Genomic DNA, 26,908 nt, shown 5'->3' on the forward strand with positions numbered 1-26,908 from the left:
GCCAGGGACGGACCCAAAAAAATTTCTTAGTGGGGGCAAAATATTATATCAATACATAAGTGATATATAATAATAATAATAATAATAATAATAATAATAACAATAATAATAATAATAATAATAATAATAATAATAGGGTGTGCTAGTTAAGTTAAATATATGTAATTTCTTGGTCAATGTTCAATTCTTATCAATAACAAAATAAATAAGTTGTTTATAAAAAAGTACATATTAATTTATACACACAAAAATACATATTATTTTATACATACAAAAAAAAGAAAATACCTCGATGTCAGCTCTTTAAATTTGTCCATATGTTATTTTATAGTTGTTCTATGGTATATTTTTATTTTCAAACTATCAAATATATATTTTTTATACTCACATAATTATATATAATCTATTTCTCATCATACATTTAAGTCTACGCATAAAATAATTTAATATTTTAGAGGGGGCAATAGTGAATTTTTAATAGAAGTATATATAATAATGTTAATTAAGTAAATAAAATGTTATAACTTATCACTGCCCTCAATTTGTAACACATAGATCCGTTCAAAGATGGTCGAGTTAGCTTCCTTAAACTCGCGACTGCCAAGCCAGGAGTCGACAAAACCAAATTCTTCTGGTTCTAGAGGAGCCACGTCCACGTCACCGAGGAATGTGTCCTTCTCAAGGATGTGTTCGAGATCCTGATCAGGGAAGGTCGACTCAAACAACACATCAAGTGGAGCGAGGCCCCTGACAAAACATCCAAGAGACAAAGAGGGTAGAGGAGGAAAAGGCCCGGGACAAAACTGGCCTAATGCAAGTTTCCATGTGCATCTCTCGGACGAAAGACTTTTATGTCCCCGACGTGGCCACGGGACCCTTGTTCGCTGACAGCACTTGGGAGAAATTCCCCTCCAGGATGGTTATATCTAGAGTTGTAAAAATGGACTATCCGGCCCTGGCGGACCATGTGATTTTTAAGGCTGGGCCAAAAAGGACTTGTATAATATGGACTCGAGAATTACTACCACAAGCCGGTCATAGATGGGCTTCGGGTTACCCGACCCTAAACGGGCTTTTTTATTTAAAAAAATTAAAATAAAAACTCCATAATCTTTATTTTAAATAAAATAAAAAATTATATAATTTTAAACATAATACTTTTTTCACTACTATATTATCTCTTATAAATATTATAATGTGTTTCTAAATACAATACATGACTAAATTGTATAAAATAATACTTGAATATTTAATATAAGAGAAAACTAATATAATACGATCAAAGAATGTTTATTATATTAATGTATAATATTTAAAAAAGAAAGATTTAATAGAATAAAGATAAAATTTAGTGAGATGAGAAAAATATTTTGCTATTTTGGAGTAAGACAATATAAATATTAATTTATATTTTTTAAAATTTGTAGTTATATGGACCTAATGGGCTAGCCCTAATGGGTAGAGGGCTTTTTAAGGGCTGAGCTAAAAAAGCCATGAAAAATATGGGCTATAATTTTAAGGCCCAAACCCTATGATTTTTCGGGCCGGGTCGGGCAGACCCATATGGGCTAGTCCATTTTGACAGCTCTAGTCATATCTTGCAGAGAGTTCAACCAGTTCACTATAGGGTCAGTGAAGAGGAAGTTTGACGAGCTTGTCGATGCAAGCTCGAATCTAAACCTGAACCTCAACAGGTTTCGAGGAAAGTCGGAGCCCATCACTTTCTATCTCGAGGAGCTTCCAAGTGGATCTCCTAACTCCAATATTCCTTTGCTCGTGCGAGAAAAGATGGAAAACTTTAATGTTCGCCGAATTCTCGTCGACTAAGGGAACATGATCAACATTATGTACGCCCACCTGTTCACCATCCTTCAACTCGACGAATCCCATCTTCCACCTTCTATGGTTCACGGGCAGTTGACCCAGGACGAAGATCACGCGTTGATCTTGCCCTACCCACGTAGGATCCTAACGGTATCTTGTTTTGGACATAAGAATCCAGCCCAAAATAGAAGACATTGGCCCAACTTTGGGGGCACTATAAATACCCTCTTTTATAAGAGAGTCAGGTACATAGGCGGGTCCACGTTAAGACATGGTATGGCTTTAGCCACACCATTTTTTTTCCTTTTTTCTTTATATATATATATATATATATATATATATATATATATATGTATATATATATATATATATTTCATCTTTTACTCCTCTTAACGTTTTAAAAATCGGATTGATTAATATGATGGTGGATCACTGGTTATTGGTCGAGTTATTGGGTCATTAGTCGAACTGTATGATTAAATCAGATAATTAAGTTGAATAAACTGGTTTCTATAAAAAAACTATAGAGTTATTAAACTGATCGAAACTGATAACTCGGTCTCTAAAAAATCACGACACCTAACAAATTTTAAATTTTCAAAATATCATAATTTTACTTAGGGGTATTTGCGGTGCAGTTTGAGCGGTTTTGACGCTAAAAGTCATCCGAACGGCAAAAAAAAAAGACACGGGGTTTGGTTTGGTTCGGTTGGCTTTTAGAAAAAAACCAAACCAAACCAATGCGGGTTAGTTCGGCTTGGTTGGTTCAGTTTTTTACAAATATTTTACTGAGTCATATATACACATATAGATAACAACATAACTTTATATTTAGTCATTCATATACTACCAAATAACAGCAAAACTCATCATATTTAGACAAAAACTTCCCATTTAATATGTATAAATTAGATTAGACAAAAGCGAAATAATAAACATAAAATAATAGCATAAAACATTATCAAAAATATTATAATGAAACAAAAAAATAGAAGAGATGAGAGATTAGTGAAGATAAAAAAGAAAGAACATAAGAGAGGAGAGATTATAGAAGAAGATGTGCGATAAAAACAAAATTGAAAGAGAAAACATTTGTATAAAAATGAGAAGGTGAAAAGAAAAAATATAAGATAGTAAAGATTAGAGAATAAGAGATAAGATGTATGTGGGAAAGATGGCGCAATAATTCTAGGAGAGATTTGAGAAGACTGAAATTGAAACCATAAGCGTAAGGATGAGAAAGTTGTCCGTAATCATAAGACTAATTAGGTTTAGGTTTGAATGTGAGTTAAGTAGGTTGTAACATAATGCGGTTTGGTTCGGTTTGCAAAATATAAACCGCAAACCGAACCGAACCATGCAGTTTTGTTAAAAGATTACTCAAACAAATCTGAATCAAATGCGGTTTTTTCCGGTTTCGGTTTGATTTGGTTTGCGATTTTCTATTAGGTTGGTTTAGTTTTGAACACCCTTAATTTTACTAGTTCGTTCTTTAAATTCAAATTCTAAACATAGTCATCACACATAACAAAATTGTACAAAATAAAAATTAAAATAAATTGTGAACTAAGTTTAATTGCAACATAAACTAAATAACAAAACAAGTGCAATGTTAAATAAATTTAATTTCAATGAGGAAAATCCAAATAAATTTTGAACAAAATATACTTATATTTTAATTTTTAATTTTTTTTTTATCAAAATGCATCGTTTTGTCTAAGAAAAAAAAACAAAAATTTAATCTGTCGATTTTCTAAAATTGTTAGTTAGCCGGTTTTTATCAGTTTTGGTTAGTTCTGGCCGAGTCTCACTGGTTTAAGAGCTTACTTGATCTAGCACTCAAATCAGACCGATGATCCTTTTGATTCTTGGTTCGACTGACCGATCCAGTTCAACTTTTGTAACACTGTCACCACCTCTCAAGTTTCTCTCTCACTTTTATATTTGCTAATCCCTCATATTTGATAGACAATTTTTATTATAAATATATTATTTTAAACAATATTATTTTTTATTTTAATATAATTTGACTCATAGTTTCTTTCATATTTAGCCACACTAATATGTAATGTCTGCATCCGCCCCTGGTCAGGTATTCAATTTTTATTCTCTACTTCGTACTTGCTCTCTTCACTCTGAATCTCACTTTGACATCAAAATGTCTTGCAGGTACACTCCATTCTTTTCTGAACCAACCACAAAGTCAAGTGTTGCATGTCACTGAAGAACTATTTGATCCTGGTAAGATCACATAATAATAATAATAATAATAATAATAATAATAATAATAGTAATAATAATAATAATACTTTTTATATAATCTCATTAACTCTTAATTATCAAAAGATTAATTATTAATAATTAAAATTAATAATAATAATAATAATAATAATAATAATAATAATAATAATAATAACTAGTGTATATACCCGTGCGAGGCACGTGACAAACTGTTATTAGTAGTTTACAAACGAAATAATATTATAATTTGTCTTTGTTAATAGTAGCGGGATATCCGTGCGTTCGCACGGGTACCACTGCGTTACAAAAAATAAATTTTAAATAAAACAATAATATTGAATAATAGTTTGTATATTATATAGAAGTACAAATTAAGTTAAAATGTCATACTTAAAAAAATGGAACAATTAATAGGACAATTGTCAATGAACTATAATAAAACATTCATATTTATATATCAATATATTTCCTTTTCTTTTAATTTTTTATCTATTTTAAATTTATGTTATTTACCAAAAAAAGCGTGACAAAAAAATATAGAAGAAAATTAAAAACATAAAAAGATATGCACAGAGAATCAAATTTAAACATAATAATTTGCAATGATCACAAAAAATAGGATAATATGTAAATAGTAAAAATATTTTAAATTATGTATTAAAAATATGATAATATGTTAATAGTAAGAATATTTTAAATTATATATTATTAATCCTATAAAATTTATATATTGAGTTATTATAAAATTTCAATTAGTAAAATATCAATTTTACACTAACAATGATTTAATTAACATAAAAATTTCATAAATATGTTAAATACATATAATAATGAGTAATTGAAATTAATTGCATTATAACTCACATTAATGTTTTTTTAACAAAAAATAGAGGTTATTATTATCATATTTTGAATATAAAGGTTACTATATTAGTAATATTTCAAAGTTCCTATATAGTTTTAGTGGTTTCTATAATAACTATTTTAATTTTTATCATTATCAAAAGTTTGTTTATATCTTTCACTTTTTTACTAATAATTTTTTTCTATATTTATATTGTTTACCTTTACACGGTTAATTTTGTTTAAATTGATATTCCTTTAAACAAAATACTATGAAATTACTTATTTAAAATACTATAAGATTTTCAAATTGACATTCCTTTAAAATGCTATGAAACTTATTTCTTCACCCTTTTATTATAAAAATAATAATAATAATATTTAATAAAAAATTATTTATTTATTAATCATATGATCATAAATTTCAATTAACATCATTTATTTTAGTAATAATATCAAATATGTCTGACATCTTTATTATAAGTAAAAAAAAATTAATTTAAGTATTAAATATATTTTTGATCCAATAAAATCGATATTTTTATTTATTACAATTTTTTTCTTAAACATCAATTAAAAAATGAAATAATTGACTTAGGAAAGATTTGATATTTCAATAAACTAATTGAAGTTTGAATGCACATAAACATGAATATGAAATAATAGATTTAAGAAATATCTTCTAATAGAAATATACAATTGAATGCAGATACAAACTATAATCAAATTTCATTTAACTTATCAATCAAATTACACAACAAACACAATTAAAATAAGAGAAAATTGAATATAAAATCTAACATTTGTATCACACGGTAGATAGAAGAGCACATGAAAAGTCAGAAACAACATGAATAGTAGAAGGACGACCTAAACAGATTTCTGAGTTCATCTTCTTCATTAATTCTTCATTTACTCTTCACATGTTTTGTTAATCACCAACCCCTATAATCTATTTCAACATTAAATCTATGAACAACAACATCCTGTGAGGCCCTTGAAATGGTTAATTATTTTGGCATTTAAAACTGAAAGATAATCAGGTATAAGAACAACATCCAAAAAGGACACTGAAATATACAACAATCAACATAAAAACAGACAATAAATATAAGAAAATACAACAATCAACATCAAAATATTACTTTTCTATTTCATTAAAGCAAGATATTGTGACAAAATTAAGCTCATCAAAATATGCACTCTCTTCTCTCTCCTTATAGTACTAAAAGAATATATATATATATATATATATATATATATATATATATATATATATATATATATATATATATATATATAATACTAAGAAAATAAAACATACTGTCATAGATTTAAATATTCATAAAACACGATTTTGCACAACATAATCGTCACCTACTATACACAATCAGTAGCAATGCTCATCAACTATATTTAGTGTAAACACTCGACAAACATCAAAATCCCTATACTTTAGGTTGCTGAAGAATTCTTTCAAGTGCAAAAACAACCAAATATCCATTAAATTCTCTATTCTAAAATTGAATCCATAATCACAGAAATTAGAAAGCAATCAAATCCAAACTATTGAACCTGAGGCGGGGTATGCCCAAGAAGTTCCAGAAGAGGTCTGCTGTCAGTCAGAGGATGTTCAGGAGAAAGTTCAATTACAATTTGGTTAAGAACCTATAAAAACCACGTCATTCAAATTAGGTAAACATAATTTAAAATCAATCAAAACAAATAGAGATCTCATAAACCGCAATCAAACATCTGTTTGTCGTCTCACTTGCAATCATACACCAGTAGCATCATACATCACATGCTAATCAATAACAAACTCCTTGTGTATTAAATCAAACACATCGAAAACAAAATATATAGATCAAAATGTTTATAAATTTTCTGGTTAGAATAAAAAAAATCATACAATGATAGCTAGAACCAACGCAGTAGCGAAAAGCGATCCACGAAATCCTTCTTGAAATCCAACCGTCGTAGCAACAGCAGTAACAATAGCTGAATGTGAAGACGACATCCCACCATATCCAATCAATTGTTTAGGAACCCATTTTCTTTCCTTATACCAACAAAAAAAATATTAATCAATATTCAATTGTTTAGGATCGTTGAATTGGGATCGATCAGAATGAAGAATCGCCATAAATTTTATTTGTTAATAGAGCAAGCAAAATACATTTCAAATTAAACCCTAAAGATGATATTTTTCACTACAAAACAATAAAAAATATATATTTATAAGATCACAAATTAAGCAAATTGATAAGACAACAAATTGTTGAATAATATAGTGAATATCGAATGTAAAAATATATCAAGCGAGAAATATAGAAGCAGAAGTAGTTGCAGAGATGAGAGAAACTTACTGTTAAAAAAAGAAAAAAATTTAAATAGTTAACGAACCTTGTTTAACATTCATGTTACGACTCTTAATGCTATTGAATTGTCGAATGAATGTTTTCCATCTCGGTCCAGCAACGATCTTTGGCCACTCACGCACTTTCATCCATCTACGGAACCGCCACTGCATCTCTTTAATCCAAAATCAAATTAACCCTAAATAAAATTGATGAATTAAAACAACCCAAAATCAAATTAATTCATATAAACAACCCAAAATCAAATTAATTCATATAAATAACCCAAAATCAAATTGATTCATAGCAATTTTAAATTTGAATTTGAATTTGTTATACGAATCTGCCATGAATAACAAAAAAAACAAAGGTAAATGACCCAAAAGTTAAAAAGAGGTCACAACTATGCGTTGGATTCACCTTCCTCCGTGATATGGAAGATCACAACTATGCAGAGGATTTAAAGTAAATAATAAATACAAAATTCAATTTCACAGCTACCTGTGTACCAGAAGCAGGCTACAATAAATCTGTAATCATCTTGATTGATAAGTGAATTTGGGGCTTAGGGTTTTCGTATGGGGTGAGGGTATATTGTCAGATCGTTGTTTGTTAGCATGGCAGATAGAAAAATAAACATATGCTTGAACGTTTGTTATTGTGTTGTCGTGAGGAGAGAGCGATTGAGAGAGAGGAATGAGAGAATTGTTTGAGTTCTTTCGGTAAATGCAGAGAGAGAAGAAGCTTTATCAATTTCTTTTTTTGTTTACGTTGGAAAGCAGAGTGACTTAAAGAGAAAATAGGGGAATTGTGCACGATTCAATAAAGAGAGATATTCTAAAGTTTGCATTATATTTTTCAATGCAATTTTGAAATAGATACATATGAAAAATGACTTGTAACAAAAAAAATGACAATCTTTTTTGGAATAGTACAAATTTCTTTGGTATTCCCCATATCCTTCTATATAAAAAGGTAATTATTTTTTACGTGTATCAAGAATCCCTCCATATTCTTCCATTAATAAATAAAATAAAAAATTTAATGTAAATAATTAATAAAAAAGTAATTATTTTTTAAATAAAAATTTTTCTTTTTTAGAAAGTTTGTAAAACCTGAGAATTGTTGTGAGCATGACACTTGTCAAAATTGCCCAAAAACTCATTTTGCTTTATTATTATGTATGATAATAATAATAGTAATAATATTTATCTTTATAATAAGGATTGAAGGAAGAATTTTCAGACTAGTAGTAATTATTTTGATCAAAAAAACATATTGCGAGACTAGATAAACATTTTACTACAATGATTTATCCTTAAAGTATGCCGAACAAAAGTTAGCCTGAAGTGTAGTTCTACACATTTGACCACATGGCCAACATTGGTGCTTAGACCAACAACGTGGCACACATTTTCATGTCTCATACAATTTGTTCCCATGCACTTCCATCTTCAACGTCACACTCTTCAATCCAAAATTCAAACATCACTTTATCTTCATGGCGTTCTTGCTAAATTAATACATTCCTCAAAGAGATAATAAAAAATGGGAAACAAAGAAAAATCAAAAGACCGAAAAGAAAAGAGATTGCAAGAGATATCACTTTTGAGGACCATTCCTTATTCTGATCACCAAAGGTTGCATTTCATTTCTAGATTCATCTTCTTTCATTCTATAATTAGGTTTGATGTCTGCATTGCGGAGAATTTTGTCGCTTATTGTAACCATGTCTGACTTAAGGAATTAATCTTTGCAGATGTGCATGAAATCAATGAATAATATATTTCTCGTTAGCATGTGTTAGAATTAACTTTGGGCTTATCTATACATATATAGGTGGTGGTCTAAGGAAACAATTGCTGTGGTTACTGGTGGAAATAGAGTTAGCTTCCTTAAACTCGCGACTGCCAAGCCAGGAGTCGACAAAACCAAATTCTTCTGGTTCTAGAGGAGCCACGTCCACGTCACCGAGGAATGTGTCCTTCTCAAGGATGTGTTCGAGATCCTGATCAGGGAAGGTCGACTCAAACAACACATCAAGTGGAGCGAGGCCCCTGACAAAACATCCAAGAGACAAAGAGGGTAGAGGAGGAAAAGGCCCGGGACAAAACTGGCCTAATGCAAGTTTCCATGTGCATCTCTCGGACGAAAGACTTTTATGTCCCCGACGTGGCCACGGGACCCTTGTTCGCTGACAGCACTTGGGAGAAATTCCCCTCCAGGATGGTTATATCTAGAGTTGTAAAAATGGACTATCCGGCCCTGGCGGACCATGTGATTTTTAAGGCTGGGCCAAAAAGGACTTGTATAATATGGACTCGAGAATTACTACCACAAGCCGGTCATAGATGGGCTTCGGGTTACCCGACCCTAAACGGGCTTTTTTATTTAAAAAAATTAAAATAAAAACTCCATAATCTTTATTTTAAATAAAATAAAAAATTATATAATTTTAAACATAATACTTTTTTCACTACTATATTATCTCTTATAAATATTATAATGTGTTTCTAAATACAATACATGACTAAATTGTATAAAATAATACTTGAATATTTAATATAAGAGAAAACTAATATAATACGATCAAAGAATGTTTATTATATTAATGTATAATATTTAAAAAAGAAAGATTTAATAGAATAAAGATAAAATTTAGTGAGATGAGAAAAATATTTTGCTATTTTGGAGTAAGACAATATAAATATTAATTTATATTTTTTAAAATTTGTAGTTATATGGACCTAATGGGCTAGCCCTAATGGGTAGAGGGCTTTTTAAGGGCTGAGCTAAAAAAGCCATGAAAAATATGGGCTATAATTTTAAGGCCCAAACCCTATGATTTTTCGGGCCGGGTCGGGCAGACCCATATGGGCTAGTCCATTTTGACAGCTCTAGTCATATCTTGCAGAGAGTTCAACCAGTTCACTATAGGGTCAGTGAAGAGGAAGTTTGACGAGCTTGTCGATGCAAGCTCGAATCTAAACCTGAACCTCAACAGGTTTCGAGGAAAGTCGGAGCCCATCACTTTCTATCTCGAGGAGCTTCCAAGTGGATCTCCTAACTCCAATATTCCTTTGCTCGTGCGAGAAAAGATGGAAAACTTTAATGTTCGCCGAATTCTCGTCGACTAAGGGAACATGATCAACATTATGTACGCCCACCTGTTCACCATCCTTCAACTCGACGAATCCCATCTTCCACCTTCTATGGTTCACGGGCAGTTGACCCAGGACGAAGATCACGCGTTGATCTTGCCCTACCCACGTAGGATCCTAACGGTATCTTGTTTTGGACATAAGAATCCAGCCCAAAATAGAAGACATTGGCCCAACTTTGGGGGCACTATAAATACCCTCTTTTATAAGAGAGTCAGGTACATAGGCGGGTCCACGTTAAGACATGGTATGGCTTTAGCCACACCATTTTTTTTCCTTTTTTCTTTATATATATATATATATATATATATATATATATATATATATATGTATATATATATATATATATTTCATCTTTTACTCCTCTTAACGTTTTAAAAATCGGATTGATTAATATGATGGTGGATCACTGGTTATTGGTCGAGTTATTGGGTCATTAGTCGAACTGTATGATTAAATCAGATAATTAAGTTGAATAAACTGGTTTCTATAAAAAAACTATAGAGTTATTAAACTGATCGAAACTGATAACTCGGTCTCTAAAAAATCACGACACCTAACAAATTTTAAATTTTCAAAATATCATAATTTTACTTAGGGGTATTTGCGGTGCAGTTTGAGCGGTTTTGACGCTAAAAGTCATCCGAACGGCAAAAAAAAAAGACACGGGGTTTGGTTTGGTTCGGTTGGCTTTTAGAAAAAAACCAAACCAAACCAATGCGGGTTAGTTCGGCTTGGTTGGTTCAGTTTTTTACAAATATTTTACTGAGTCATATATACACATATAGATAACAACATAACTTTATATTTAGTCATTCATATACTACCAAATAACAGCAAAACTCATCATATTTAGACAAAAACTTCCCATTTAATATGTATAAATTAGATTAGACAAAAGCGAAATAATAAACATAAAATAATAGCATAAAACATTATCAAAAATATTATAATGAAACAAAAAAATAGAAGAGATGAGAGATTAGTGAAGATAAAAAAGAAAGAACATAAGAGAGGAGAGATTATAGAAGAAGATGTGCGATAAAAACAAAATTGAAAGAGAAAACATTTGTATAAAAATGAGAAGGTGAAAAGAAAAAATATAAGATAGTAAAGATTAGAGAATAAGAGATAAGATGTATGTGGGAAAGATGGCGCAATAATTCTAGGAGAGATTTGAGAAGACTGAAATTGAAACCATAAGCGTAAGGATGAGAAAGTTGTCCGTAATCATAAGACTAATTAGGTTTAGGTTTGAATGTGAGTTAAGTAGGTTGTAACATAATGCGGTTTGGTTCGGTTTGCAAAATATAAACCGCAAACCGAACCGAACCATGCAGTTTTGTTAAAAGATTACTCAAACAAATCTGAATCAAATGCGGTTTTTTCCGGTTTCGGTTTGATTTGGTTTGCGATTTTCTATTAGGTTGGTTTAGTTTTGAACACCCTTAATTTTACTAGTTCGTTCTTTAAATTCAAATTCTAAACATAGTCATCACACATAACAAAATTGTACAAAATAAAAATTAAAATAAATTGTGAACTAAGTTTAATTGCAACATAAACTAAATAACAAAACAAGTGCAATGTTAAATAAATTTAATTTCAATGAGGAAAATCCAAATAAATTTTGAACAAAATATACTTATATTTTAATTTTTAATTTTTTTTTTATCAAAATGCATCGTTTTGTCTAAGAAAAAAAAACAAAAATTTAATCTGTCGATTTTCTAAAATTGTTAGTTAGCCGGTTTTTATCAGTTTTGGTTAGTTCTGGCCGAGTCTCACTGGTTTAAGAGCTTACTTGATCTAGCACTCAAATCAGACCGATGATCCTTTTGATTCTTGGTTCGACTGACCGATCCAGTTCAACTTTTGTAACACTGTCACCACCTCTCAAGTTTCTCTCTCACTTTTATATTTGCTAATCCCTCATATTTGATAGACAATTTTTATTATAAATATATTATTTTAAACAATATTATTTTTTATTTTAATATAATTTGACTCATAGTTTCTTTCATATTTAGCCACACTAATATGTAATGTCTGCATCCGCCCCTGGTCAGGTATTCAATTTTTATTCTCTACTTCGTACTTGCTCTCTTCACTCTGAATCTCACTTTGACATCAAAATGTCTTGCAGGTACACTCCATTCTTTTCTGAACCAACCACAAAGTCAAGTGTTGCATGTCACTGAAGAACTATTTGATCCTGGTAAGATCACATAATAATAATAATAATAATAATAATAATAATAATAATAATAGTAATAATAATAATAATACTTTTTATATAATCTCATTAACTCTTAATTATCAAAAGATTAATTATTAATAATTAAAATTAATAATAATAATAATAATAATAATAATAATAATAATAATAATAATAATAATAACTAGTGTATATACCCGTGCGAGGCACGTGACAAACTGTTATTAGTAGTTTACAAACGAAATAATATTATAATTTGTCTTTGTTAATAGTAGCGGGATATCCGTGCGTTCGCACGGGTACCACTGCGTTACAAAAAATAAATTTTAAATAAAACAATAATATTGAATAATAGTTTGTATATTATATAGAAGTACAAATTAAGTTAAAATGTCATACTTAAAAAAATGGAACAATTAATAGGACAATTGTCAATGAACTATAATAAAACATTCATATTTATATATCAATATATTTCCTTTTCTTTTAATTTTTTATCTATTTTAAATTTATGTTATTTACCAAAAAAAGCGTGACAAAAAAATATAGAAGAAAATTAAAAACATAAAAAGATATGCACAGAGAATCAAATTTAAACATAATAATTTGCAATGATCACAAAAAATAGGATAATATGTAAATAGTAAAAATATTTTAAATTATGTATTAAAAATATGATAATATGTTAATAGTAAGAATATTTTAAATTATATATTATTAATCCTATAAAATTTATATATTGAGTTATTATAAAATTTCAATTAGTAAAATATCAATTTTACACTAACAATGATTTAATTAACATAAAAATTTCATAAATATGTTAAATACATATAATAATGAGTAATTGAAATTAATTGCATTATAACTCACATTAATGTTTTTTTAACAAAAAATAGAGGTTATTATTATCATATTTTGAATATAAAGGTTACTATATTAGTAATATTTCAAAGTTCCTATATAGTTTTAGTGGTTTCTATAATAACTATTTTAATTTTTATCATTATCAAAAGTTTGTTTATATCTTTCACTTTTTTACTAATAATTTTTTTCTATATTTATATTGTTTACCTTTACACGGTTAATTTTGTTTAAATTGATATTCCTTTAAACAAAATACTATGAAATTACTTATTTAAAATACTATAAGATTTTCAAATTGACATTCCTTTAAAATGCTATGAAACTTATTTCTTCACCCTTTTATTATAAAAATAATAATAATAATAATATTTAATAAAAAATTATTTATTTATTAATCATATGATCATAAATTTCAATTAACATCATTTATTTTAGTAATAATATCAAATATGTCTGACATCTTTATTATAAGTAAAAAAAAATTAATTTAAGTATTAAATATATTTTTGATCCAATAAAATCGATATTTTTATTTATTACAATTTTTTTCTTAAACATCAATTAAAAAATGAAATAATTGACTTAGGAAAGATTTGATATTTCAATAAACTAATTGAAGTTTGAATGCACATAAACATGAATATGAAATAATAGATTTAAGAAATATCTTCTAATAGAAATATACAATTGAATGCAGATACAAACTATAATCAAATTTCATTTAACTTATCAATCAAATTACACAACAAACACAATTAAAATAAGAGAAAATTGAATATAAAATCTAACATTTGTATCACACGGTAGATAGAAGAGCACATGAAAAGTCAGAAACAACATGAATAGTAGAAGGACGACCTAAACAGATTTCTGAGTTCATCTTCTTCATTAATTCTTCATTTACTCTTCACATGTTTTGTTAATCACCAACCCCTATAATCTATTTCAACATTAAATCTATGAACAACAACATCCTGTGAGGCCCTTGAAATGGTTAATTATTTTGGCATTTAAAACTGAAAGATAATCAGGTATAAGAACAACATCCAAAAAGGACAGTGAAATATACAACAATCAACATAAAAACAGACAATAAATATAAGAAAATACAACAATCAACATCAAAATATTACTTTTCTATTTCATTAAAGCAAGATATTGTGACAAAATTAAGCTCATCAAAATATGCACTCTCTTCTCTCTCCTTATAGTACTAAAAGAATATATAGAATATATATATATATATATATATATATATATATATATATATATATATATATATATATATATATATATATATATATATATATATATATATATATATATATATATATATATATATATATATAATACTAAGAAAATAAAACATACTGTCATAGATTTAAATATTCATAAAACACGATTTTGCACAACATAATCGTCACCTACTATACACAATCAGTAGCAATGCTCATCAACTATATTTAGTGTAAACACTCGACAAACATCAAAATCCCTATACTTTAGGTTGCTGAAGAATTCTTTCAAGTGCAAAAACAACCAAATATCCATTAAATTCTCTATTCTAAAATTGAATCCATAATCACAGAAATTAGAAAGCAATCAAATCCAAACTATTGAACCTGAGGCGGGGTATGCCCAAGAAGTTCCAGAAGAGGTCTGCTGTCAGTCAGAGGATGTTCAGGAGAAAGTTCAATTACAATTTGGTTAAGAACCTATAAAAACCACGTCATTCAAATTAGGTAAACATAATTTAAAATCAATCAAAACAAATAGAGATCTCATAAACCGCAATCAAACATCTGTTTGTCGTCTCACTTGCAATCATACACCAGTAGCATCATACATCACATGCTAATCAATAACAAACTCCTTGTGTATTAAATCAAACACATCGAAAACAAAATATATAGATCAAAATGTTTATAAATTTTCTGGTTAGAATAAAAAAAATCATACAATGATAGCTAGAACCAACGCAGTAGCGAAAAGCGATCCACGAAATCCTTCTTGAAATCCAACCGTCGTAGCAACAGCAGTAACAATAGCTGAATGTGAAGACGACATCCCACCATATCCAATCAATTGTTTAGGAACCCATTTTCTTTCCTTATACCAACAAAAAAAATATTAATCAATATTCAATTGTTTAGGATCGTTGAATTGGGATCGATCAGAATGAAGAATCGCCATAAATTTTATTTGTTAATAGAGCAAGCAAAATACATTTCAAATTAAACCCTAAAGATGATATTTTTCACTACAAAACAATAAAAAATATATATTTATAAGATCACAAATTAAGCAAATTGATAAGACAACAAATTGTTGAATAATATAGTGAATATCGAATGTAAAAATATATCAAGCGAGAAATATAGAAGCAGAAGTAGTTGCAGAGATGAGAGAAACTTACTGTTAAAAAAAGAAAAAAATTTAAATAGTTAACGAACCTTGTTTAACATTCATGTTACGACTCTTAATGCTATTGAATTGTCGAATGAATGTTTTCCATCTCGGTCCAGCAACGATCTTTGGCCACTCACGCACTTTCATCCATCTACGGAACCGCCACTGCATCTCTTTAATCCAAAATCAAATTAACCCTAAATAAAATTGATGAATTAAAACAACCCAAAATCAAATTAATTCATATAAACAACCCAAAATCAAATTAATTCATATAAATAACCCAAAATCAAATTGATTCATAGCAATTTTAAATTTGAATTTGAATTTGTTATACGAATCTGCCATGAATAACAAAAAAAACAAAGGTAAATGACCCAAAAGTTAAAAAGAGGTCACAACTATGCGTTGGATTCACCTTCCTCCGTGATATGGAAGATCACAACTATGCAGAGGATTTAAAGTAAATAATAAATACAAAATTCAATTTCACAGCTACCTGTGTACCAGAAGCAGGCTACAATAAATCTGTAATCATCTTGATTGATAAGTGAATTTGGGGCTTAGGGTTTTCGTATGGGGTGAGGGTATATTGTCAGATCGTTGTTTGTTAGCATGGCAGATAGAAAAATAAACATATGCTTGAACGTTTGTTATTGTGTTGTCGTGAGGAGAGAGCGATTGAGAGAGAGGAATGAGAGAATTGTTTGAGTTCTTTCGGTAAATGCAGAGAGAGAAGAAGCTTTATCAATTTCTTTTTTTGTTTACGTTGGAAAGCAGAGTGACTTAAAGAGAAAATAGGGGAATTGTGCACGATTCAATAAAGAGAGATATTCTAAAGTTTGCATTATATTTTTCAATGCAATTTTGAAATAGATACATATGAAAAATGACTTGTAACAAAAAAAATGACAATCTTTTTTGGAATAGTACAAATTTCTTTGGTATTCCCCATATCCTTCTATATAAAAAGGTAATTATTTTTTACGTGTATCAAGAATCCCTCCATATTCTTCCATTAATAAATAAAATAAAAAATTTAATGTAAATAATTAATAAAAAAGTAATTATTTTTTAAATAAAAATTTTTCTTTTTTAGAAAGTTTGTAAAACCTGAGAATTGTTGTGAGCATGACACTTGTCAAAATTGCCCAAAAACTCATTTTGCTTTATTATTATGTATGATAATAATAATAGTAATAATATTTATCTTTATAATAAGGATTGAAGGAAGAATTTTCAGACTAGTAGTAATTATTTTGATCAAAAAAACATATTGCGAGACTAGATAAACATTTTACTACAATGATTTATCCTTAAAGTATGCCGAACAAAAGTTAGCCTGAAGTGTAGTTCTACACATTTGACCACATGGCCAACATTGGTGCTTAGACCAACAACGTGGCACACATTTTCATGTCTCATACAATTTGTTCCCATGCACTTCCATCTTCAACGTCACACTCTTCAATCCAAAATTCAAACATCACTTTATCTTCATGGCGTTCTTGCTAAATTAATACATTCCTCAAAGAGATAATAAAAAATGGGAAACAAAGAAAAATCAAAAGACCGAAAAGAAAAGAGATTGCAAGAGATATCACTTTTGAGGACCATTCCTTATTCTGATCACCAAAGGTTGCATTTCATTTCTAGATTCATCTTCTTTCATTCTATAATTAGGTTTGATGTCTGCATTGCGGAGAATTTTGTCGCTTATTGTAACCATGTCTGACTTAAGGAATTAATCTTTGCAGATGTGCATGAAATCAATGAATAATATATTTCTCGTTAGCATGTGTTAGAATTAACTTTGGGCTTATCTATACATATATAGGTGGTGGTCTAAGGAAACAATTGCTGTGGTTACTGGTGGAAATAGAGGAATTGGATTTGAAATTTCTAGGCAACTTGCAGATCATGGAGTAACTGTCATACTAACATCAAGAGATGCTAATGTTGGTGTTGAATCAATTAAGGTTTTACAAGAAGGTGGTCTTGATGTGTCTTGTCATCAACTAGATGTATTAGATTCTTCATCCATAGCCCAATTCTCTGAATGGCTCAAGGAAAATTATGGTGGCATAGATATTCTGGCAAGTTCATAAAACATATATGGCTACAATACTTCTCCATAATATATATGAATCAGATATATTAATTATTTAATGCATTTGCAGGTAAACAATGCAGGTGTCAATTTCAATTTTGGGTCGGAAAATTCGGTTGAAAATGCTCAAGTGGTTATTGATACAAATTATAATGGAACCAAACGAATGATTGAAGCTATGATTCCGTTGATGAAGGCAACCGCCGCTGGTGGTCGCATTGTAAATGTGAGCTCGCGTTTAGGCCGACTAAACGGAAAGCGAAATGTAAGTGTAAAAATTAACCATACGCATGGTTTTTCGGAGTAGTTATGATTAAAGTCAAATATATATTTTTTAATGTTTTAGAGATTGGAGAATGATGAATTGAGAGAGCAATTAAGTGATGTGGAGAATCTTACGGAGGAACTAATTGACGGTGTTGTGACGACTTTTCTACAACAAGTAGAAGACGGAACTTGGAAATCCGGAGGATGGCATCGAACATTTACTGATTATTCGGTGTCGAAAATGGCGGTTAATGCTTATACAAGGTTTATGGCAAGGAAACTTTCTGATAGGTCTGAAGGGGAAAAGATTTTTATCAACTGTTATTGTCCTGGTTGGGTGAAGACAGCTCTAACAGGCTATGCAGGAAGTATTACAGTTGAGGATGGGGCTGATACTGGAGTTTGGCTTTCTCTTATTCCTGAACAAGCTATTACAGGAAAGTTTTTTGCTGAGAGAAGAGACATAAATTTCTAACTAACTTCAATGGAATGCAATTTTGAAAATGTTACTCAATTGATGAGATTATTTGAGGCACTTTTATGATGGAATTGTTATCATGTTGTTGTTATTATACATATTCTTTCAACATGTTTATTTTTGTAGAAACTAATTTGGGCACATTACATTGTTTTTTTCCTCCTCCTTAGAAGAAGTGATAAAATTGCATTTGCAACCATAATTACAACCACAATATTGCTGATGTAGCCACAAGCACGCTGTATCAAATTTGCAGTGTGATTTGAAATTATTAGAAACCGCATAAGACAACTTCACCCGACTTTTTTCAAATATTTTAATAAAAATTTAAAATATAGAAACAAATTTAATTTACTTAGAAAATATCCTAATGTTAAATGTTTTTTGACACTGTAGTGCAAACTCTTCTCAATCAAAGTTCACGTTACAACAACACCAATAAGCATTACAGCAACCGTAATCACAACATCCATAATTATATATGCGAACGCAATTTAAAATTATGATAATAACCACTAAAAACTCTCGTATACAGTTTTCTGTATCAATGTTGGAACGAAAACTTATAATAGTGTCTAATCTAATAATATCAACTTCTCATATTAGGATTTGGGGACTAACAATACCTAATTTACATAAAAAAAATATTATACAAAAAAATTAATTAAAAGATGAATTTTTATTTTTGAAGTGGTTGGTTGGGTTGGTTGTGACTTGGCGAAACAAAATTATTTGTGGAGAAAAAAAAGCCACGGCAGCAACAGAAAAAAAAAGGTGTAATAAATAGTGAATTTGACAAAGAACAGAGAAAGATTAACGAAATTCGGAATGGGTTCTTTGTTTATGAGAAGAGTTGTTCGAGTCCTCAACTCGTCGGCTCCACCGTCAAGCACTCTTCTCCGGCCACTTTTCCGATACAATAGTATTTCCCCTTTCACTTCCCAATCTGATAACAACAACGGTACTCAGTCTCGTAACTCGCTTCGCATTGATTTATCAAATGAAGAATCCAAACGAAGCTTGTTCAACAGGTTCGGTTTCTGAATCTTCCTCTTTTTTGTTTTTGAATTTTGTGATTATGAATAATAATAAACCCTGACGTGTGTTGCTGAATGATATTTGCGTTTGTAATAGGCTGTTGTATAGAAGCAAGCAACGAGGGTTCCTTGAACTTGATTTGGTTCTCGGAAAATGGGTAGAGAAGAATATTCATTCGTTGGATGAAAATCATATTCGATCTCTCGTTCATGTCCTCGACGTGGTAATTTTTGCTTCTTAGCTTCAGATTGATCCTTTATAAATTGTGAATTTATGGTGAATTTGAATGCTAACAGTCTTTTATTATCCGTTGGTGAAATTTGTAAATATAAGTATATTTGGTTATGCGGTGAAAAAGCTGATCTTGAATGAATTGATAATGTCATATTGATTCTAGTTAAAATTGAGTAAGAGTTGAATGTAAAATGATTTATGTTTGAATAACTTTACTCAAATTTGAGTCAACTAGGGAATTTCAATTTAAAAATCACGATTAAATTCAAAAGCTACAATTCTAGCTTCAAATAGAATCAATTTCAGAGACAGAACCAATTCATTTAGAAGAACCAAATACGTAAATCAATTTGACACCTCTAAAATTGCTTGTGACTTTTCTAAAGCTAAACCAAACATACACTTAGGGCTTAGGAATTTAATTCCAGTTTTATAGGTTAGAATTGGATCAAAGCCCCCTTGTCTGAATAAACAGATTAATTAAGAGTTTATAGCATAAGAGCCTTATCATATAGTAAGTGCTATAATGTAAAGTCAAACTCTCTTCATATAAAATATCTTGGAGACTCGGAATTAAGTTGAAAACTTGTTTCGGGCATGTCATAAGCTCCTCCAATAAGTCTCTCAAGTGTTTATGTCAAATACATATAAATTAGTTCAAATAAGTCAATTTAAACTAGTTAAATATTGCTTCTGTCACCGGATTCTTGATAAACTCCACTTGTTGAGGTTACTACACGGGAATAATACACTAGATCAAATGTGTTATCTACTTGGTTTCTGGATGAATCTAAGGATGGTGGAACTGGGATAATGTTTGGCTGAGAGTTTTGACGAACTGCATGATTGCAATACAATCTTGAATATTCAAATCTTACCTTGACTTTAACAATATAGTGTCTAATATCATCAATTTTGGAGGTAAAACTGTGTATCTATTTAGAAGGGCTACAGGTTTGCCATACAAGCCTGAATGGATGTTCCAAATGCGAGTCATTGTTCTGTTTGTGTAGAAAAAGGATCTTCATTCTTTGTTGATGTTTCTCATGAAAAATTGGACTTCATCTAGTTCATTCAATTAAGTTCATCTGTACAATGATCCAGATAGTTTTCCCTAATCACCTATGCTTCAATTTGGGTTATTTTGCCTGTTTGCAATTGATGTATCTGTCATAGTTCTATATTATGGTAGTGGGGACAGTTCTGTTGCAAACCACGATATCGCGAGCAAATGCTGCCAATGCGGCCATAATTGTGGTTGCTGACCTGACCACAATTTAGAATTATGGCATCTAAGAGGGGACTAATAGTTTGGAATCTTGTTAGTTTAGCATTTTTTAGTACAATAAAGGATGAAATGGCGATTTGTATCTTGCTTGTTGGTGGGACTAATCTAAATGAAGTCGGTGAGAGTTATTCTACTTTAGTTCCTTTGGAACTTACCTACCTTGTACACCCTTATGATCCAAACTAGATCCCGAGTCTGTAAATCTTCAAGGGCTGTGCATTACAAATGTAGATATTGCAATGATTTTTTCAGGGGATTAAATTTGTAGTCTTGATGAGAATGGAGATGTGTTAGCAACGTGTTACATAACTTTGACCGAGAGACATATATCTTGGTTTGGGTTGATGTTAACTTCAAAATCTTACTTTTGTTATGCAGGAGAATCCAGATTTATGGAAATGGTTATCTGGGCAGGAGCAGCCCCCAGACTCCCTCATCACTAACCCTGTGAGTCTCATTTCAATATTTGAATGAAATTCCAATGTTATTAGGGGTAAAATGCTCATGCCAGTTGTTTGTTACTTAGGTCTTCACTGCAGTGCGGGAAGGAGTTATGAAGAATCTTAATAGCCATTCTTCTCCTGAAACAAGAGCAACACCGGGGCAACCATGGGTAAGAGGCTGGGATGATATCCAGAAATATCGGGGCGGCCCTATCACTGGGAATCAGTAGCTTGGGTATATGATATTGCCTTTGTAACAATAAATGAATTCTTGTATACCATCTTTGTTATTAAAAATAAGGGCTTAATAGCAACAACTTGAAGGTTTGTTTTAGGCTAGTAGTTACTATAAATCAGTAAAAGAATATAAAATGAGTGAAAGATTGTGGTTTTTGCATTCTGGTGAACCTTTGCTTTGTATTAATTTATATAACTTTTGTTGGTGGTTGTATGTTATAGCTTAAAACACTTGATTATGGATTTTTCTTTTTACGTTCTAATAGTTTATCTCATTTTGTATTCAACAAGTGTGTAACTGTTGAAAAACATTTCTGTTTTCATTTTCTAAAAGTATATTTCATTATGTTCATCTTTGGTGATTTTGTTTTGAACTCTCTATTTCTGCACTGGTTGATCTTTTTAACAAGTGAGAACAAAGAAATACTTTGAACTAATAGAACAAGAACAAATAAGGTTGTTAATCTCGGATTGCCCCGGCAATTCCAACAACACCATCAATATACGTTTTCATCAAAATTAAATTATAAATGTACTCAAAATGTCAACATAGGTCAATATTGTCATCAAATAAGTTAAAACTTTTTTTTTTGTTTGAAGTTTGTGTGACACTTAAATCAGCATATAGAGCAATACACGGGAGAAATCAGCTCTGAATAGATAAGCAAGGTGAATAGATAGATGAATAGGTGAAAAATGGTGATGTTTTGAAAGAACGATGGATAACTTGCTGATTTGTAAAGAACAAAGTCGAAAAAGTTGGACGACGAAGTTTTGTGAAAGTTTATCAAAGATGGCTTTATGAAAAGCAAACATGCACAAATTTACCTTCATCTTCACTACAACAGTCTGTACGTCGCTACAAAACCGCAAATGCGCCACAAAAGCACTGTGATGGCACCACAAATAGCATGGTGCTATTGTGGATAATGTTTAACAGCCCAAAAACATCTTGGTGAAGTCTAATTCCGCTATGTTATACAATATGACAATACATTGTGCCATTACGTTATGCCGCTACGTTATTCGTTATGAGAGTACATTGTGCCCTTAGATTATGCCGTCGTAGCTCAATATAAATATAATCAACAAAGTAGGATAACCATTGCAAGAACAAATGATGGTTTCATTGATCTACTGTAGTATTGCAACAGGGTCAAGATCATACCAATATAAAGCTGTTGGATTAATCGTTCAATGAGTTTGATAAAATTAAAACAATACATCAATTTTTTATTTTTTTTGGTTCAATTGTGTGTAACAAAAAATACGGTTGAGAATTATTAAAAATAATAAAATAAAAACAAAAACGGTTGAAAAACATTAACTCGACGCACTTCACGGGTCTATATCTTATCCACGTGATTCATACATACACTACATTCCTCTTCCTCTTTCCCAAATCCGCCATGGCTTCTACCACAGAACAACGCATTTGTTTCTCCTTGTGCCTCTTCCTCTTCCTTCATCTCTCAACCTCCACCACAGAGACCCCAATTCCAGCACCATGGCCGGAACAGTTCCACTCAGTGCTATTCATCAATAGAAGCGGCAATCTTCAAAAAACAGACCTATGGTACGATTGGCCCAACGGACGCAACTTCAACATCATCCAGTATCAGCAAGGTGTTCTCAAATACGACCTTGAATGGAACAATGGAACCTCTTTTATCTACACTCTAGACCCTTTTAACCACACGTGTAAAAAGCTTCATTTCGATGTGGGAATTCTCCGACCCAATTGGCTTGAAGGTGCTAACTATTTAGGTCAAGAATATGCTGATAATTTTCTTTGTAATGTTTGGGAGAAAGCTGATTTTATTTGGTACTACGAGGATGTTGTCACTCGAAGACCCGTCAAGTGGATCTTCTTTTCCGGTTAGTTGTTATGCTAACAATATTTTACTCTAAAGTGTTGATGCTGCATAACTATTTAGTTGCTGGAAATGTATGTTTGTGGCCGTAGATGAAGTGATAATAACAGCTGAAAATTCATTCGCACAACAGTGAGTATCAGAGTGCGAATCCGGGTGATTAAGTCCAACCTAATAATATTGGTTTATGCCAGTTGAGCTAGAATTTACCGACGAAACACATGTTTTTATTAAATTAATTGATTAGTAATTGTGTTGCTAGTGATTTGCAAGGCTGATATATATGATGGTTGGTGAATGCAGGAATGGTTTCTCATGTGATGACATTTGAGGTTGGTGCAGTTCTGGAGGATGAGCATTGGCAGGCTCCTGTCTATTGTTTTAGTAAGTCAGAGTCTGAACCTCGGAAACACAACATAATGAGCAGCTCCTTAGTAGATTTAGAAACTGCTGTTGGTGGTGATGGTGGTTTTCGTCGGACATTAATGAGTGAGATGAGATGAGACAGGCCGCCAAGAAATAGCACAAGGTTTATAATTGTGAGGTTAGCATATGTACTATGTATACCAATCTAGCTATATGCACTTTGTTTTGTCGATAATTGGTTATTTGGTGTGCATATTAAGCTACTATATCTCAATAGATACTTTGGTGTTGGTTTGTATAATCCAAATATGCATGTTTCATGTCTTTAAATATCTTCTATCAGAGTCTTGTTGGAAGCTGCAATATAATTCTAAGTTTGGTTATTATTCACTCAAAGGTTTCTAAAGTTGAACTAGATATAGTCTTCATCACCTCTGGAAGTTGGGTTGGGATAGTTTGGATGAATAGATAAATTAAAGACTGAGTGGTAATTTTATTCAACACAGCATCATTTGTGACAAGTAAAGAAAAGAAGAAATTATTTTAGCCACACACCAAGCTTTACATCATCAAATCTCATGTGCATCTAGCATTGGCTTATTTGCATGCACTGAGTTTTTCTATCTATCTACCACTTGCATTCCAGCCTTCTTTCCCAAGCATTCAATCACATTTTCAAAGCTTCTTTTGAAAGAATCCAGCACGTCGTTTTCAAGTTGTGATCCAACACAACTCCAATCAATCCCCTGCGCCTCGATTGCATTGTAAATGTTTTCAGCCTCTGATACTTTTGCATCAATGGTTCTTGAAAGAATACCATGGTCCATGAATGCTTTAAGAGCAGGGTCTGGTGGCATGGTTGAAATCTGTATATGCACGAAAGAATGACAACTAATTTTATTAACATTATAATATTCATTCAATGTAATTAATCACTAGTTTGAGCTGCGTTAATCAGCTAAATTGTTGTGGAAATTACCGTATCTGGTCCAATAAGGGAATTAACATAAAAAGTATCTGAGTAAGATGGATTTTTCACATTTGTCGATGCCCACATCAGTCTTTGCTTCTTGGCACCTCTCTTCTCCAAGAGCTCCCATCTTGGACCCGAAAACATTTTCTGGTAAAGCTGATAAGCTAACACTGCTTGAGCAACCGCGGCCTGAAATAATCAATACTACTTTGTAAATCAAAATTCAGAAGTGAAAACACAAACAGTCTAATCTTCACCTAACGATTCGCGTTGACGCGACGGACCATCACGACTGCAACATTTATCGACTATAATTAATCCAGATCCAAAGGCGACAAAACGTTAAGGGAAAAAATTTTCACACCTTTCCTGTGAGGTCGAGAGCCTCAGCAGTACCAATCTGCTCAAGTTTCTTGTCAATTGCAACATCCACTCTACTGATGTAGAAAGCTGCTGCACTTGAAACCTTAGACAGATCATTCATACCAGAAGCCTCAAGACCATCCAAGTAAGCATTAATAACTTCTTCATATCGAGGGAGAGAGAATATGAGCTGTTCAAAATACACAAACAGTAAGCATAATGTTAGTGACACTTCTGGTTATGTTGACATAATATCACCGTTCGTGTCTGCGTCAGTGTTTCATATATAAGAATGTCCATAAATAAGAAACTTACAGTTACATTTACACTTATCCCAAGAGAAATAACTTCCTTTATTGAAGGAATGGACTCATCAATTGCAGGAATTTTAATATAAACATTTGGACACGCAACCATTTTATGAAGCCATTTCGCTGCTTCAATTGTCCCTCCGGTATCATTTGCAAGCTTGGGAGAAACTGCAACAGACACATAACCATCTACACCCTCTGATTCAATGTAAATTGGTTCCAAGAGTTTACAAGTATCATGTATGTCTTTCACAACCAACTCCCAATAAGCACTTTCTATGTCTTTTCCTGCCTCCACCAAACCCCTACTTAACCAAAAATCAAATTTATATTAAATCTAACTTCTCTAAACTGAATTTCTCACTTTAGAATATAAAGGAAGCAATATCAACTATTCATAAAAGAAAGAGAAAAAAAAACCTCAGCTGTTGATTGTAAGCATTGGATGATGATATAGCTTTTTCAAATATCTACAACATGAAAACATTGTGGTTGAAGAGAAATCATGATGTTTTCGAGAAGGTAAATATAGGTGAAGAAAAAAATGAGAAGAATACCGCAGGATTGGTAGTAACACCTCTGATTCCAGAGGCGATGAATGGAACCAAATCTGAGACGGGTCGACAGAGATTATCATAGTAAGGACTCTGTCTTTGTTTCTCATGAAGATCATGAAGAATAGTCTTTGTCATTGTCACATTACCATTGTTCATTTTTGCACACAAACACTTTAAGTTGTGAGTTGGAAATTGAGAGATAACAATTAACAAGTATTATATAAGATGCAACTAGTTGAAAAAAAGAAGAAAAATATTAGAAGTAACTAACCTCAAGGGTCTATAGTAAGATTGCAACAAACTTGGTCTAGTAGGAAAATGAAAATCAAGTGTCATTTTGATAGGTTTTGTTGGTTTAACAGAACTTGTGGTATTTGAGATTGAAGCATATGTTTTTTTATGGAATGGACAATGGGAACACAACTCAAGATAAAAAGATAAAAAGT

At 31.0% G+C, this 26,908-nt stretch overlaps 6 protein-coding genes across 12 annotated transcripts; 3 read left to right on the plus strand and 3 right to left on the minus strand.

Moving 5' to 3' along the window:
• Positions 1-5,675: 5,675 nt before the first annotated feature.
• Positions 5,676-8,115, minus strand: LOC131603562 (uncharacterized). 5 transcript variants are annotated; one of them, XM_058875920.1, is made up of 4 exons: positions 7,770-8,113; positions 7,315-7,443; positions 6,821-6,970; positions 5,676-6,576 (listed from the first exon to the last, which is right to left on the minus strand). In XM_058875920.1, the coding sequence occupies exons 2-4, from the start codon at positions 7,324-7,326 to the stop codon at positions 6,475-6,477; spliced, it is 264 nt and encodes an 87-aa protein (XP_058731903.1). In that variant the 5' UTR covers positions 7,327-7,443; positions 7,770-8,113; the 3' UTR covers positions 5,676-6,474. The 5 variants fall into 5 exon arrangements, 3 of the variants coding, with proteins under 3 accessions (XP_058731903.1, XP_058731902.1, XP_058731904.1); XM_058875919.1 differs by having other exon boundaries at positions 7,315-7,467; positions 7,770-8,112; XR_009284457.1 differs by having other exon boundaries at positions 5,676-6,965; positions 7,315-7,467; positions 7,770-8,115.
• A 6,746-nt stretch (positions 8,116-14,861) lies between these two features.
• Positions 14,862-16,767, minus strand: LOC131607994 (uncharacterized). Of its 3 annotated transcripts, none has more exons than XM_058879941.1 (4): positions 16,423-16,766; positions 15,968-16,096; positions 15,474-15,623; positions 14,862-15,229 (listed from the first exon to the last, which is right to left on the minus strand). In XM_058879941.1, exons 2-4 carry the CDS (start codon positions 15,977-15,979, stop codon positions 15,128-15,130), a joined length of 264 nt encoding a protein of 87 aa, XP_058735924.1. In that variant the 5' UTR covers positions 15,980-16,096; positions 16,423-16,766; the 3' UTR covers positions 14,862-15,127. The 3 variants fall into 3 exon arrangements, 2 of the variants coding, with proteins under 2 accessions (XP_058735924.1, XP_058735923.1); XM_058879940.1 differs by having other exon boundaries at positions 15,968-16,120; positions 16,423-16,765; XR_009285467.1 differs by lacking the exon at positions 14,862-15,229 and having other exon boundaries at positions 15,267-15,618; positions 15,968-16,120; positions 16,423-16,767.
• Positions 16,768-17,323: 556 nt separating this feature from the next.
• LOC131607995 ((+)-neomenthol dehydrogenase-like) lies at positions 17,324-18,775 on the plus strand. The gene is made up of 4 exons (XM_058879942.1): positions 17,324-17,561; positions 17,761-18,019; positions 18,104-18,298; positions 18,380-18,775. The coding sequence occupies exons 1-4, from the start codon at positions 17,470-17,472 to the stop codon at positions 18,773-18,775; spliced, it is 942 nt and encodes a 313-aa protein (XP_058735925.1). The 5' UTR covers positions 17,324-17,469.
• A 799-nt stretch (positions 18,776-19,574) lies between these two features.
• On the plus strand, positions 19,575-22,223 carry LOC131603566 (succinate dehydrogenase assembly factor 2, mitochondrial). The gene is made up of 4 exons (XM_058875924.1): positions 19,575-19,809; positions 19,913-20,039; positions 21,717-21,785; positions 21,865-22,223. Exons 1-4 carry the CDS (start codon positions 19,607-19,609, stop codon positions 22,009-22,011), a joined length of 546 nt encoding a protein of 181 aa, XP_058731907.1. The 5' UTR covers positions 19,575-19,606; the 3' UTR covers positions 22,012-22,223.
• Positions 22,224-23,345: 1,122 nt separating this feature from the next.
• LOC131603565 (uncharacterized protein At4g14100-like) lies at positions 23,346-24,581 on the plus strand. The gene is made up of 2 exons (XM_058875923.1): positions 23,346-23,896; positions 24,196-24,581. Exons 1-2 carry the CDS (start codon positions 23,428-23,430, stop codon positions 24,393-24,395), a joined length of 669 nt encoding a protein of 222 aa, XP_058731906.1. The 5' UTR covers positions 23,346-23,427; the 3' UTR covers positions 24,396-24,581.
• Positions 24,582-24,731: 150 nt separating this feature from the next.
• Positions 24,732-26,861, minus strand: LOC131603563 (uncharacterized). Its single transcript, XM_058875922.1, has 7 exons — positions 26,734-26,861; positions 26,463-26,633; positions 26,326-26,375; positions 25,910-26,210; positions 25,596-25,784; positions 25,238-25,420; positions 24,732-25,124 (listed from the first exon to the last, which is right to left on the minus strand). Exons 2-7 carry the CDS (start codon positions 26,616-26,618, stop codon positions 24,879-24,881), a joined length of 1,125 nt encoding a protein of 374 aa, XP_058731905.1. The 5' UTR covers positions 26,619-26,633; positions 26,734-26,861; the 3' UTR covers positions 24,732-24,878.
• Positions 26,862-26,908: the final 47 nt, after the last annotated feature.

The sequence above is a fragment of the Vicia villosa genome, linkage group LG5 (genome assembly GCF_029867415.1).
Source record: "Vicia villosa cultivar HV-30 ecotype Madison, WI linkage group LG5, Vvil1.0, whole genome shotgun sequence".
Taxonomy (NCBI): Eukaryota; Viridiplantae; Streptophyta; class Magnoliopsida; order Fabales; family Fabaceae; genus Vicia; species Vicia villosa.

Bases quoted from the DNA above. Each gene is read 5' to 3' on its own strand.
- LOC131607994 (XM_058879941.1), bottom strand. The intron at 15,230-15,473 runs GTATGATTTTTT...TGGTTTTTATAG, and splicing joins CGTTGGTTCTAGCTATCATT to GTTCTTAACCAAATTGTAAT.
- LOC131603566 (XM_058875924.1), top strand. From the start codon at position 19,607: ATGGGTTCTTTGTTTATGAGAAGAGTTGTTCGAGTCCTCAACTCGTCG. The intron at 19,810-19,912 runs GTTCGGTTTCTG...CGTTTGTAATAG, and splicing joins AAACGAAGCTTGTTCAACAG to GCTGTTGTATAGAAGCAAGC. The intron at 21,786-21,864 runs GTGAGTCTCATT...TTTGTTACTTAG, and splicing joins ACTCCCTCATCACTAACCCT to GTCTTCACTGCAGTGCGGGA.
- LOC131603562 (XM_058875920.1), bottom strand. The intron at 6,577-6,820 runs GTATGATTTTTT...TGGTTTTTATAG, and splicing joins CGTTGGTTCTAGCTATCATT to GTTCTTAACCAAATTGTAAT.
- LOC131607995 (XM_058879942.1), top strand. From the start codon at position 17,470: ATGGGAAACAAAGAAAAATCAAAAGACCGAAAAGAAAAGAGATTGCAA. The intron at 17,562-17,760 runs GTTGCATTTCAT...ATACATATATAG, and splicing joins CCTTATTCTGATCACCAAAG to GTGGTGGTCTAAGGAAACAA. The intron at 18,020-18,103 runs GCAAGTTCATAA...ATGCATTTGCAG, and splicing joins ATGGTGGCATAGATATTCTG to GTAAACAATGCAGGTGTCAA.
- LOC131603563 (XM_058875922.1), bottom strand. From the start codon at position 26,618: ATGAACAATGGTAATGTGACAATGACAAAGACTATTCTTCATGATCTT. The intron at 25,785-25,909 runs GTAAGTTTCTTA...TATTTTGAACAG, and splicing joins GGATAAGTGTAAATGTAACT to CTCATATTCTCTCTCCCTCG. The intron at 25,421-25,595 runs GTGTGAAAATTT...TGATTATTTCAG, and splicing joins CTCTCGACCTCACAGGAAAG to GCCGCGGTTGCTCAAGCAGT.
- LOC131603565 (XM_058875923.1), top strand. From the start codon at position 23,428: ATGGCTTCTACCACAGAACAACGCATTTGTTTCTCCTTGTGCCTCTTC. The intron at 23,897-24,195 runs GTTAGTTGTTAT...TGGTGAATGCAG, and splicing joins CAAGTGGATCTTCTTTTCCG to GAATGGTTTCTCATGTGATG.